The 13,939-nt window shown below is 42.3% G+C and overlaps 1 protein-coding gene across 1 annotated transcript in view; it reads left to right on the forward strand.

Annotated features, from left to right (window-relative positions):
- The window catches only part of LOC135509409 (unconventional myosin-IXb-like), an 82,566-nt gene that overhangs the window by 34,366 nt on the left and 34,261 nt on the right, over positions 1-13,939 (forward strand). The window contains 5 exon segments of the mRNA XM_064930053.1: positions 2,259-2,359; positions 9,166-9,289; positions 10,010-10,099; positions 11,393-11,509; positions 13,424-13,558. Of these exon segments, the coding sequence (XP_064786125.1) occupies positions 2,259-2,359; positions 9,166-9,289; positions 10,010-10,099; positions 11,393-11,509; positions 13,424-13,558 (567 nt within the window).

Below are 13,939 nucleotides of genomic sequence, written 5' to 3' on the forward strand. Positions count from 1 at the left end.
TGTGAAGCTGGATTCAGAAGTGCTCTCGTCTGCATTGAAACCAAATATCCATCCAGGTTGGAAGTGACGAAAGATATATATTTTTAAATTTTAACTAGGCAGAGATGAGGTGCGCGCCGTTGACCACGCCCCCTGATTTTGAGAAGCTCCGACGCGACATGCATCAAACACACCCATCTCATTAGTGGGGGTGAGAAAACGTGCTTTCAAGACAACTAAGAGCTCGAGAAAAAAAACAAGTTGAAATCATGATGTCAGTGATCTTCAGTTGGGAATGTGTGAGCTTTAGAAAGAGGCCAAATTTCCTAACTTGGAATTCCATTCAAAATTATTTTTCCCAGTCGGAGCTCGTTTTTCCCCCAGTTGTTAAAACCTCTTGGGGCTAGGGGGCAGAATTTTCACTTTTGGATAAGTGGCGTGCCCAATTTCAACTTCCTGCTACGCATGCCAAGAATATAAGATATGCATATTATTCATAGATTTGGATAGAAAACACTCTGAAGTTTCTAAACCTGTTTGAATCATGTCTGTGAGTATAACAGAACTTATGTAGCAGACAAAACCCTGAGGAATAACTGTTCAGAATTATTATTATTTTTGCCTCTCTCTGTTCCCTGACCTGTTATTGCCAAGGGATATTTCTTCGGAACCTGTTTTCAGTTCCTACCGCTTCTACTGGATGTCACCAGTCTTTGGAATTTGGTTGAGGTTATTCCTTTGTGCAATGAAGAAGTAGGCCAACTTGGAACTGGGTACACTTCTGTGAGTTGCGCAAGATGCGAAAAGTGGCGCTGGTTTGTTTTCATTCCTGTATTGAACACAGATTGCCCCGTCTACAATTTAATCGATTATTAACGTTTAAAAATACCTAAAGTTGTATTACAAAAGTAGTTTGAAATATTTTGGCAAAGTTTATAGGCAACTTTTGAAATATTTTGTAGTGTGGTTGCGTTTTTTGTAAGCTGTTTTTTTCTGGATCAAACGAGCTTTATAAAAGGACATTTGGATATACAGTATATGGACGGAATTAATCGAACAAAAGGACCAATTGTGATGTTTATGGAACATATTGGAGTGCCAACAAAAGGAGCTCGTCAAAGGTAATGCATGTTTTATATTTTATTTCTGCGTTTTGTGTAGCGCCTGCAGGGTTGAAATATGCTAACTCCTTTGTTTACTGCTGGTGCAGATGGTGCAGGCTATCAGATAATAGCTTCTTATGCTTTCGCCGAAAAGCATTTTTAAAATCTGACATGTTGGCTTGATTCACAACGAGTGTAGCTTTAATTGAGTATCTTACATGTGTGATTTAATGAAAGTTTGAATTTTATAGTATTTTATTTGAATCTGACGCTCTGCATTTTCCCTGGCAATTGGCCAGTTGAGACATTTGCGTTTTGATTTCCGATTTTTCCGTTTTTTTGAAAGAGGCATTATGTCCGTCTAATTTGCAATTGACTGTCATAACCCCACATTAAAAGTATGTGATGGTGAGTTGAAAAGTCAATCAGAAATACTTTTACTATCAAATCTAATTTTATTGGTCGCATACACATATTTAGCAGATGTTATTGCGGGTGTAGCAAACGCTTGTGTTCCTAGCTCCAACAGTGCAGTAATATCTAACAATTCACAACAATACACACAAATCTAAAAGTAAAAGAATGGAATTAAGAAATATATAAATATTAGGATGAGCAATGTCGAAGTCCGGAGTATAAATATATATAGAATGTTTTGTTAAAATGTTTTGCAATTGACTGCCATAGCCCCAAATAAAACAAGGAAACATTTGGCTGTAAATACATACTTTTTTTTCACATGGTTGGAGTCATGAGAATGTTCAGATATCAAAATAGGGTTGTGGACTAAAACAGTTTGGGAACCCCTGTCCTAATGGGTTATGCACACCAATGGAAACCCAGACACACACTGAGCCTGAAAACAACACACCTCCAACAGGTACACTGTCAGTCACAGACACACTCTCACTCACACACTCTCTCCTCTCTCTCTCTTTCTCTCACTCACACACTCTCTTCGCTCTCTTTCTCTCACTCACACACTCTCTTCTCTCTCTTTCTCTCACTCACACACTCCTCTCTCTTTCTCTCACTCACACACTCTCTCCTCTCTCTCTCTTTCTCTCACTCACACACTCTCTTCTCTCTCTTTCTCTCACTCACACACGCTCTCCTCTCTCTCTATTTCTCTCTCACACACTCTCTTTCTCTCTCTTGCTCTTTATCACTTTGCAGGAGGACTTTAATTTAGAAGATGCTGAGGACCTCCGGCGTGAGTTCAAGAGGCTTCAGCAGGCCATGGAGATGGTGGGATTCCTGGTCCCCACCAAGAAACAGTACGTATGGCTACTGTAGGGTTACAGATTGAGGGAGACGGAGAGATAGAGGTGGACAGAGAGAGAGAGCGACAGAAGAGAATGAAATATCCCTAAAAAAGCTATTGATCATAGCTCAGAAAACTTACCCTCTCTTCTTAACGTCTCCTGTACCATGCTCCATGTCTTCAGCCTTGATCTGATTGTTTTCCTGAAGAGTTGGTGTCATACCTTGGGGCTCATGGAACTAAAACAGTACGCCTGTAACAGCAGACAACTATCCAGTAATTCCTCCTCTCTCTCCCATTAGCCGCAGCAGGTTAGAGCTGGTCAGACGTAGCAGGTGGAAATGCAGGGAGCATTACAGTAGCGGGAATCTGATGTTGACCTCAGGGCCTGGCATGTGTGGGAGAGAGAACCAGTATAACCCGGTTACTCACCTGTTAGAGGTATAACCCAGTTAATCACCTATTAGAGGTATATCTCTAGTATAACCCAGTTAATCACCTGTTAGGTATATCTCTAGTATAACCCAGTTACTCACCTGTTAGAGGTATAACCCAGTTACTCACCTGTTAGAGGTGTATCTCTAGTATAACCCAGTTACTCACCTGTTAGAGGTACAGTGCCTTGCGAAAGTATTCGGCCCCCTTGATCTTTGCGACCTTTTGCCACATTTCAGGCTTCAAACATAAAGATATAAAACTGTATTTTTTTGTGAAGAATCAACAACAAGTGGGACACAATCATGAAGTGGAACGACATTTATTGGATATTTCAAACTTTTTTAACAAATCAAAAACTGAAAAATTGGGCTTGCAAAATGATTCAGCCCCTTTACTTTCAGTGCAGCAAACTCTCTCCAGAAGTTCAGTGAGGATCTCTGAATGATCCAATGTTGACCTAAATTACTAATGATGATAAAAACAATCCACCTGTGTGTAATCAAGTCTCCGTATAAATGCACCTGCACTGTGATAGTCTCAGAGGTCCGTTAAAAGCGCAGAGAGCATCATGAAGAACAAGAAACACACCAGGCAGGTCCGAGATACTGTTGTGAAGAAGTTTAAAGCCGGATTTGGATACAAAAAGATTTCACAAGCTTTAAACATCCCAAGGAGCACTGTGCAAGCGATAATATTGAAATGGAAGGAGTATCAGACCACTGCAAATCTACCAAGACCTGGCCGTCCCTCTAAACTTTCAGCTCATACAAGGAGAAGACTGATCAGAGATGCAGCCAAGAGGCCCATGATCACTCTGGATGAACTGCAGAGATCTACATCTGAGGTGGGAGACTCTGTCCATAGGACAACAATCAGTCGTATATTGCACAAATCTGGCCTTTATGGAAGAGAGGCAAGAAGAAAGCCATTTCTTAAAGATATCAATAAAAAGTGTCGTTTAAAGTTTGCCACAAGCCACCTGGGAGACACACCAAACATGTGGAAGAAGGTGCTCTGGTCAGATGAAACCAAAATTGAACTTTTTGGCAACAATGCAAAACGTTATGTTTGGCGTAAAAGCAACACAGCTCATCACCCTGAACACACCATCCTCACTGTCAAACATGGTGGTGGCAGCATCATGGTTTGGGCCTGCTTTTCTTCAGCAGGGACAGGGAAGATGGTTAAAATTGATGGGAAGATGGATGGAGCCAAATACAGGACCATTCTGGAAGAAAACCTGATGGAGTCTGCAAAAGACCTGAGACTGGGACGGAGATTTGTCTTCCAACAAGACAATGATCCAAAACATAAAGCAAAATCTACAATGGAATGGTTCAAAAATAAACATATCCAGGTGTTAGAATGGCCAAGTCAAAGTCCAGACCTGAATCCAATCGAGAATCTGTGGAAAGAACTGAAAACTGCTGTTCACAAATGCTCTCCATCCAACCTCACCGAGCTCGAGCTGTTTTGCAAGGAGGAATGGGAAAGAATTTCAGTCTCTCGATGTGCAAAACTGATAGACATACCCCAAGCGACTTACAGCTGTAATCGCAGCAAAAGGTGGCGCTACAAAGTATTAACTTAAGGGGGCTGAATAATTTTGCACGCCCAATTTTTCAGTTTTTGATTTGTTAAAAAAGTTTGAAATATCCAATAAATGTCGTTCCACTTCATGATTGTGTCCCACTTGTTGTTGATTCTTCACAAAAAAATACAGTTTTATATCTTCGTTTGAAGCCTGAAATGTGGCAAAAGGTCGCAAAGTTCAAGGGGGCCGAATACTTTCGCAAGGCACTGTATATCTCTAGTATAACCTAGTTACTCACCTGTTAGAGGTGTATCTTTATGTAATTATATTCTAGCTCGTGACGTGACTACCATTAATGTGATGACTGTTATTTTACCAAATCAATTAACTATTGTTTTTAATTATTACGAGATTAAATTAATCATGGAACAATTAACTCATTAGCAATCTTGGGGCACCACGGAAAAGTTTGTTTTAATAAGTTACTGTTTTCCGAATTAACTCTGAATATATCATTATCCTATTAGTTATCCATTCATTATTATTACCTCGTATCAGTCTCATTCTGAACGTTGTTGACTTCAAATCTGCACCCTAGTCTAAATGATGATTCAGCGATACACATTGGATTAATTATTTATTACCTAACTAACTAAATAATCATACGGAATACATAAACACACACTCAGGATAGATTATATGTTGATTACTAACATAATGTAATGAAAAGTCCCTAGTGGACTAACCCAATATGATGGCTTGGTACACAATGAAAAGGGAGGGGCATGTAAGGAGAGGGAGAGACAGAGTCAACTTATTGTACATACATGTGGAAGCTATGCTCATGGGAGTATGAATACTTTGCATATGAATGACCGCACGTTGAAAAATAATTGCAATGTGTGTATATATATATTTACGCGTGTATGTCTTTGTCATCTCTCTGTTGAAATCACCCGGTCCGTCTGTGGAGAGTAGTTTGACAGAAGTCTCATTGTGTAAGTCTCTGGTTGTCCACCAGAGGTCACAATGTCCTCAGTTGTAGAAGTAGGCTTTCTTTGTTCAGGCAAGTGTTCGTTAGAATGGATATATCAGATATTCCAAAGGTTGTTTGAAAAGATCTTCCTGGTGTCTTTGGTCAAAGTTCTAGACTACTTTACATGCAGAGCTGCAGACGGTGCGTGTCTTAGTCTAGTCTTCTTCACTCGTCGAGTTTCAGAGGGGTCTTGTAGTTTTAGACCATTTGTCATGTATTCAGCTCGCTCTGCACGTGTACTGGTCTAGCAGTTTTAAACCATTTTACACACCAGTAGCAACCCGGCAATGTACTGGTCTATATTTAATTGCAACCATTTCAGCCATTTCACGTTTTCTGGTTTCTATGGTTGATTATTCAGGGTCTAGCTAGAACCACTCTACACACCGGCAGCAAGCCGGCATGTTTTGGTCTAATGATAATTTCATTAGCAGTCCTTGTATGCCCTTTCTTTGGAGGACGGTTCCATCACGTTGCCACAATGTTTGTGCTCACGTGGGCGTGGTTGCTGACTTGAAAAACAATGATCTAATTTAGAAGACTGAATGTTATTTTAATCTTCTCACAATTAGTTTCATATTTAATCATATCAGTTACACAACATTTAGATGTAAATCTGATAACTGGGGCGTATACATTTGTGGAGTTACTGTTATTTAGTTATACCGTCCTTAACCTCTCTGGGATTATTTCACTGGCCAAAATCCAGTGAAAATACAGAGCGCCAAATTCAAATAAATTACTATAAAAATGTAACTTTCATGAAATCACACTTGCAAGATACCAAATTAAAGCTACACTTGTTGTGAATCCAGCCAACGTGTTAGATTTCAAAAAGGCTTTTCAGCAAAAGCAAACAACGCTATTATCTGAGGATAGCACCCCGACACAAAATGCAGAAATAAAGATCTATTTCATGCCTTACCTTTGACGAGCTTCTTCTGTTGGCACTCCAATATGTCCCATAAACATCACAAATGGTCCTTTTGTTCGATTAATTCTGTTGATATATATCCAAAATGTCCATTTATTTGGTGCACTTGATCCAGAAAAAACACTGGTTCCAAGTCGCGCAACATGACTACAAAAATGTCTCAAAAGTTACCTTTACACTTTGTTCAAACATGTTAAACTACTTTCCTAATACAACTTCATGTTTTTTAAAACATAAATAATCAATAAAATTGAAGACTGGATGATCTGTGTTCAATACCGGAGGGAAACAAAGTGGGAGCGAACTTTTCAGGTCACCCGCCTCTAACAAATAGTACACTAGACTCGAGCCTCTTTCTGACCAGTGTTACTTCTTAATTTCTCAAAGGAAAAACCTCAACCAATTTCTAAAGACTGTTGACATCCAGTGGAAGCGTTAGGAACTGCAGTCGATTTGAAATCTGGATTCCCAATAAAAACCCATTGAAAAGTGAGTGACCTCAAAAAACAAATCTGAACCGTTTGTCCTCGGGGTTATGCCGGCCAAATAAGTTCTGTTATACTCACATACATGATTCAAACAGTTTTCGAAACTTCAGAGTGTTTTCTATCCAAATCTACTAATAATATGCATATCTTAGCTTCTGGGCTGAGTAGCAGGCCGTTTACTTTGGACACGCTTTTCATCCGGATGTGAAAATACTGCCCCCTGTCCCAAAGAAGTTAATGATATCACAAAACAACAACTGATTTTACATGATTATTGTTTGAAGCTCCACCAACCATTTCTCACATCATTTACGTACAAAATATGGTTTCAATGTCCAACCTTTTGATGTTAAAGTTTTGGGGCAGAGTCTCTCTCTCTCTCTCTCTCTACACACACAAAGGGTTTTTAACTTCTCCATACTGCAGTGCAGAGAGAGAGTTTACGACCGGTCATTAAAGTCATAGGACCGGGCCACTCCCCCTCCCCTTCCTCTCTGGTGGGAGAGAGGGGGTTCTCTTTGATCCTCACCCAGGTGGGAAATTCATGACACTTTTAAACCATTATGTTTTGCGTGAATGAATGTCCTGTATGTATGGTGCTCTAGAAATTAGGATGATTTAGTAACCTATACCACTACCCAGTAGGGATTCAAATTATCCCGAAAATCTACCAAGTTTCAATACACGGAATAATTGATAATTATACAGAGAGTTCTTGGAAATACCCCCAAAAATCGTAAGTGCCCTTTTTTAAGTGTTTTTAAAACAAAGAAATGGTCACTATGCCAGGGTTCTCTCCAAATAAGAAGGGTGCTGCGCCTCTTTGTAGGCTTGGCTGCTCCACCATCTTAAGAGTTCAGACAAAATGAAACTGACATCTAGTAATGATAGAGTAACTATCTCTGATCGGCAATGACATTGTTGTGAAGTTTGGAAAAGGCCGTTCCAATTTTTTTTTTGCATTATTATGTTCCTCAGCTTGCAGCTGAAATTCGCAGAATTAATTATCTCGACACAGAGGACGCACAGAACGCACCCAGAGTATAGCATTGTCGAGTCATACAAACGTTGTAACAGCAGTCAAACAATAGTTGAATGACCACAGTAGCTTAGCTTGCCAGATAACCTCCTTCAACAAATGACAGAATATCTCCTATTTTGCAACATCTAGTTGATGATTATACACACAGCAGATCAGCTCATTAATAACGGGGAGATGAAGAGAGGAAATAGTTTCAATATCAAAGTATCTTAACAGGGGCCAACTCTGTTTAAAGAAAGATCCATATCTAACCTTCTCTACTGAAGTACGAGACAGTGGGGGAAATGGTATTGCGATATTTTGACATGCATTTTTAGCGATTTACATAATAAAGTTAGGCATTTTCCTGCGAGACAGGAGTCAGGACTTTGGGTTTCAATGGGATTGGGACTGGATAGGAAAATAGCCTAGGCTCTATGACAGGAGAAGATAGAATTTTCCCTCATGCCTCTCTGAATTGTTTTTTTTATTTTTTTATTTTTTTATTTTACCTTTATTTAACCAGGCAAGTCTGTTAAGAACAAATTCTTATTTTCAATGACGGCCTGGGAACAGTGGGTTAACTGCCTGTTCAGGGGCAGAACGACAGATTTGTACCTTGTCAGCTCGGGGGTTTGAACTCGCAACCTTCCGGTTACTAGTCCAACACTCTCTGAATTGTTAACAGACTTCATGTCTGTGACAGATCTCTGTGTAGTGAATTATGCATATAGGCCTGTCCAATGTGTGACCGTCTGAAGAGTCACAATGACAGCTCAGAGAAACACATTATTTTATAGGCTATACTGTAAGGGTTTCCTGTAGGGTTTATTTACTGTATTTGCATCGCGTGTGCAGTCCGGCGGTGTCAATTATGCTTCTGCTTTGAATTTATGGCCACTGTGTGTGAAGTAAATATGCTAGGCTAAAGGTTTCCATGACAACCTGTTTGCATAATGTGCTTTGTTTATTTGTAGCAATTTTTGGGGTGTGTGGAATTGCATTAGTGCGACATTGGGGGGCTAATTAGGTAATTTCCCAGGTCTTGTCATTTTAATTTTTTTCAGGAAATGTGAAGAGTGTTCCCGGGAGAGTCTGAGGATCCCGGTTACCCATGTTTATCACTACTAGCCAGTGAGAGCAGTAAATCCAGGGGTATTGTGTCTTGTATGCTGTTGTGCAGCCTATGCTCTGTAATCCTGGGCGCGTATTCACAAAGACTTTCAGAGCAGGAGTGCTGATCATTATTATTTAAAAGGCAAAACGGATCGTAGATCAGCGTTCCTACTCTGTCATGCTTTGTAAATATGGGCCCAGGTGTATTGGGCAGCCCAGGTGTATAGTGACCTAACTGTGTGTTACTTTTAGGATCTTCTCTGTGCTCTCTGCCATCCTGTACCTGGGCAACGTGACGTACAGCCAATCAGAAAACGGCCAGGGGCTGGAGGCGGGGCCAGCAGATGTCCTCTACACCCTGTCTGACCTCCTGGAGGTAGAGCAATACATCTAGTTATTTTGCTGATGGATTTTGAGTATTGTCTATTTATGACTATTTCAAATTGTCAAATAATTAATTCAGCATTAGCTGTTATTGATACTACATAATGGTGCCTTATTGAATTTGAAAATAAACCATTCTCGATCAATCAATATACTTGTCTCGTCTGCTCAAGCTAGAGCAATCAGTCAATCAATATCTTCATTATATCACCTGTTCAAGCTAAAGGACCACCTGTTTACAGTCTGCTCTGTTCCTATAGGTCAAACAGCTGACAGTCTGCTCTGTTCCTATAGGTCAAACCGCTGACAGTCTGCTCTGTTCCTATAGGTCAAACCGCTGACAGTCTGCTCTGTTCCTATAGGTCAAACAGCTGACAGTCTGCTCTGTTCCTATAGGTCAAACCGCTGACAGTCTGCTCTGTTCCTATAGGTCAAACAGCTGACAGTCTGCTCTGTTCCTATAGGTCAAACCGCTGACAGTCTGCTCTGTTCCTATAGGTCAAACCGCTGACAGTCTGCTCTGTTCCTATAGGTCAAACAGCTGACAGTCTGCTCTGTTCCTATAGGTCAAACCGCTGACACAGTCTGACAGTCTGCTCTGTTCCTATAGGTCAAACTGCTGACAGTCTGCTCTGTTCCTATAGGTCAAACCACTGACAGTCTGCTCTGTTCCTATAGGTCAAACCGCTGACAGTCTGCTCTGTTCCTATAGGTCAAACAGGAGTTGCTGGTGGAGGCTTTGACTAAGAAGAAACAAATGACGGCCAACAACACCGTAGTTCTACACTACACTCTCGATGAGGTAGGGGTTCTAACATCACATGACAGGGGAAACTCCAATCTGTTGCTAAAGCTACCACCTGAAGAGTTTTGACATGCCATTTAGCAGAGACTTTTATCCAAACTGACTTAGTCATGCGTGGATACACTCAGGTCATGTATGGGCAGAGAAACTTGGACTTATGTGGCTCTTGTTGGCTTGGCAGACCTATTTGTGGTGTTATCCTATAGGCCATAAGTATTTAGATTGTCCTTCCTAGGCTGTGACTATGTTGTTGTTGTCCTTCCTAGGCTGTATCTATGTTGTTGTTGTCCTTCCTAGGCTGTAACTATTGTTGTTGTTGTCCTTCGTAGGCTGTAACTATGTTGTTGTCCTTCGTAGGCTGTAACTATGTTGTTGTCCTTCCTAGGCTGTAACTATGTTGTTGTCCTTCCTAGGCTGTAACTATTGTTGTTGTTGTCCTTCCAAGGCTGTAACTATTGTTGTTGTTGTCCTACCTAGGCTGTAACTATTGTTGTTGTTGTCCTTCCTAGGCTGTAACTATGTTGTTGTTGTCCTTCCTAGGCTGTGACTATGTTGTCCTTCCTAGGCTGTAACTATGTTGTTGTTGTCCTTCCTAGGCTGTAACTATTGTTGTTGTCCTTCCTAGGCTGTAACTATTGTTGTTGTTGTCCTTCCTAGGCTGTGACTATGTTGTTATTGTCCTTCCTAGGCTGTAACTATGTTGTTGTTGTCCTACCTAGGCTGTAACTATTGTTGTTGTTGTCCTTCCTAGGCTGTAACTATGTTGTTGTTGTCCTTCCTAGGCTGTGACTATGTTGTTATTGTCCTTCCTAGGCTGTAACTATGTTGTTGTTGTCCTACCTAGGCTGTAACTGTTGTTGTCCTTCCTAGGCTGTAACTATGTTGTTGTTGTCCTTCCTAGGCTGTAACTGTTGTTGTCCTTCCTAGGCTGTAACTGTTGTTGTCCTACCTAGGCTGTAACTATTGTTGTTGTTGTCCTTCCTAGGCTGTAACTATGTTGTTGTTGTCCTTCCTAGGCTGTGACTATGTTGTTATTGTCCTTCCTAGGCTGTAACTATGTTGTTGTTGTCCTACCTAGGCTGTAACTATTGTTGTTGTTGTCCTTCCTAGGCTGTAACTATGTTGTTGTTGTCCTTCCTAGGCTGTAACTATGTTGTTGTTGTCCTTCCTAGGCTGTAACTATGTTGTTGTTGTCCTTCCTAGGCTGTGACTATGTTGTCCTTCCTAGGCTGTAACTATGTTGTTGTTGTCCTTCCTAGGCTGTAACTATGTTGTTGTTGTCCTACCTAGGCTGTGACAGCACGGGACTCGATGGCCAAGTCTCTGTACAGCTCTCTGTTTGATTGGATCGTCCTGCACATCAACCACGCTCTGCTCAACAGACGAGACATGGAGGAGGCCGTCTCTGTAAGACAACCATTCACTGTACTAACCCAGAGACAACCCGTTACTGTACTGACCCAGAGACAACCCGTCACTGTACTGACCCAGAGACAACCCGTCACTGTACTGACCCAGAGACAACCCGCCACTGCACTGACCCAGAGACAACCCGCCACTGTACTGACCCAGAGACAACCCGCCACTGTACTGACCCAGAGACAACCCGCCACTGTACTGACCCAGAGACAACCCGCCACTGTACTGACCCAGAGACAACCCGCCACTGTACTGACCCAGAGACAACCCGCCACTGTACTGACCCAGAGACAACCCGCCACTGTAACCGAGACCATTTACATTTACATTTAAGTCATTTGGCAGACTTCACATTCTGTAACGATCACTTTACAATAGTCAAAACCGTATTCCTTAAAGAATTGGGGTTTCAGGTGTCTCCGGAAGGTGGTGATGACTCCGCTGTCCTGGCGTCGTGAGGGAGTTTGTTCCACCCTTCCTCTTGTTTGACCCTTGTTTGGGTGTTCCTTCAGAGCCAATAGGCAAGCACCATGGCTTGTTTAAAATAAGGTATTAGTAAGAGAGAGAACACCAGTAGAACTGCTGTTCTGGATGAGTGAGGGGTTTAATGGCACCAGGGAGCCCAGAGAAAATCAACCAGACGGGAGATGACAAGTGCCTGATTAGGACCAGCTCAATCAATTGCACTTCGGATGTTGTAGAGCATGAATACAGGAACGGGCCACCGCCTTTTGTTAGTTGAGAACGACAGGGTGTTGTCCAGGATCACGCCAAGGTTCTTCTGGGAGGAGGACACAATGGAGTTGTCAACCGTGATGGCGAGATCATAAGTCCTTCCCCGGGAGGAAGAGCACTTCTTGCTGAGGTTCAGCTTGAGGTGGTGATCCGTCATCCACACTGATATGTCTGCCAGACATGCAGAGATGCGATTCGCCACCTGGTCCAGAAGGGGGAAAGGAGAAGATTAAGTGTTTGTCTGCATACAATGATCCATGTGAGGTTATGACAGAGCCAATGACTTGGTTTAGCGAGAATAGGGACAGAGCCCTGGGGACACCAGTGGTGAGAGCGCGTGGTCAATTCTCGCCACGTTCTGTCAGGTAGACGCAATCCATCCATCCCTGCATCCATCGGAGGGTGGAGAGGAGGATCTCATGGTTCACAGTATCCATCCGATAGGTCTAGAAGGATGAGAGCAGAGGAGAGAGACTTTAGCAGTCAGCGCCTCCGTGATACAGAGAAGAGCACTCAGTTGAATGACTAGTCTTGACAACCCGCCACTGTACTTGTACTGACCCAGAGACAACCCGTCATTGTCTAATCCTAACCCAGAGACAACCCGCCACTGTACTGACCCAGAGACAACCCCCACTCCACTGACGCAGAGACAACCCGCCACTGTACCATCAGAGACAACCCTTCACTGTACTGACCCAGAGACAACCACACTGACCCAGAGACAACCCGCCACTGTACTGACCCAGAGACAACCCGCCACTGTACTGACCCAGAGACAACCCGCCACTGTACTGACCCAGAGACAACCCGCCATACTGAGACAACCCAGAGACAACCCGCCACTGTACTGACCCAGAGACAACCCGCCACTGTACTGACCCAGAGACAACCCGCCACTCTACTAACCCCAACCTTAACCCTTTCTCTTCACATTCTGTAACGATCACTTCCAGTCAAAACCGCTACCTCGCCATTTGTTTGACAAACTTTCATTGCAGTTTAAAATAAGGTATTAGTAAGAGAGAGTGGTACAGTAGAACTGCTGTGTGACACACGGCCCAGGAGAGGAGAAAAATCAACACAACGGATTCATGACAGAATTCAGCTCAATCAATTGCATTTCAAATATTAATATTCTGAATATTATTGTTTGTTTTGTTCCAGTGTTTGTCTATAGGTATCCTGGATATATTTGGTTTTGAGGACTTCCAGACGAACAGCTTTGAACAGTTCTGTATTAACTACTCCATCGAGAAAGTTCACTATTACTTTCATCAGCACGTCTTCACGCTGGAGCAGGTGAATTCTATACACTACTAGTAAACCCTTTACCACACCCCTTACAGGGTACGTTAATGTAGTCTTTTCCCCTGGGTGATCAATAAAGCATCTATCTATTTGTCCACTCATTCATCCATCTATTCACTCATCCATCCATCCACTCATCCATCCCTTCAGTCATCCATCCACTCATCCATTCCTTCACTCATCCATCCACTTATCCATCCACCCATCCATCCACTCATCCATCCCTTCAGTCATCCATCCCCCATCCATCCACCCATCCATCCCTTCAGTCATCCATCCCCCATCCATCCCTTCAGTCATCCATTCACCCATCCATCCCTTCAGTCATCCATCCACCCATCCATCCCTTCAGTCATCCATCCATCCACTCAT

Source organism: Oncorhynchus masou, chromosome 3 (assembly GCF_036934945.1).
Source record: "Oncorhynchus masou masou isolate Uvic2021 chromosome 3, UVic_Omas_1.1, whole genome shotgun sequence".
NCBI lineage: Eukaryota > Metazoa > Chordata > Actinopteri > Salmoniformes > Salmonidae > Oncorhynchus > Oncorhynchus masou.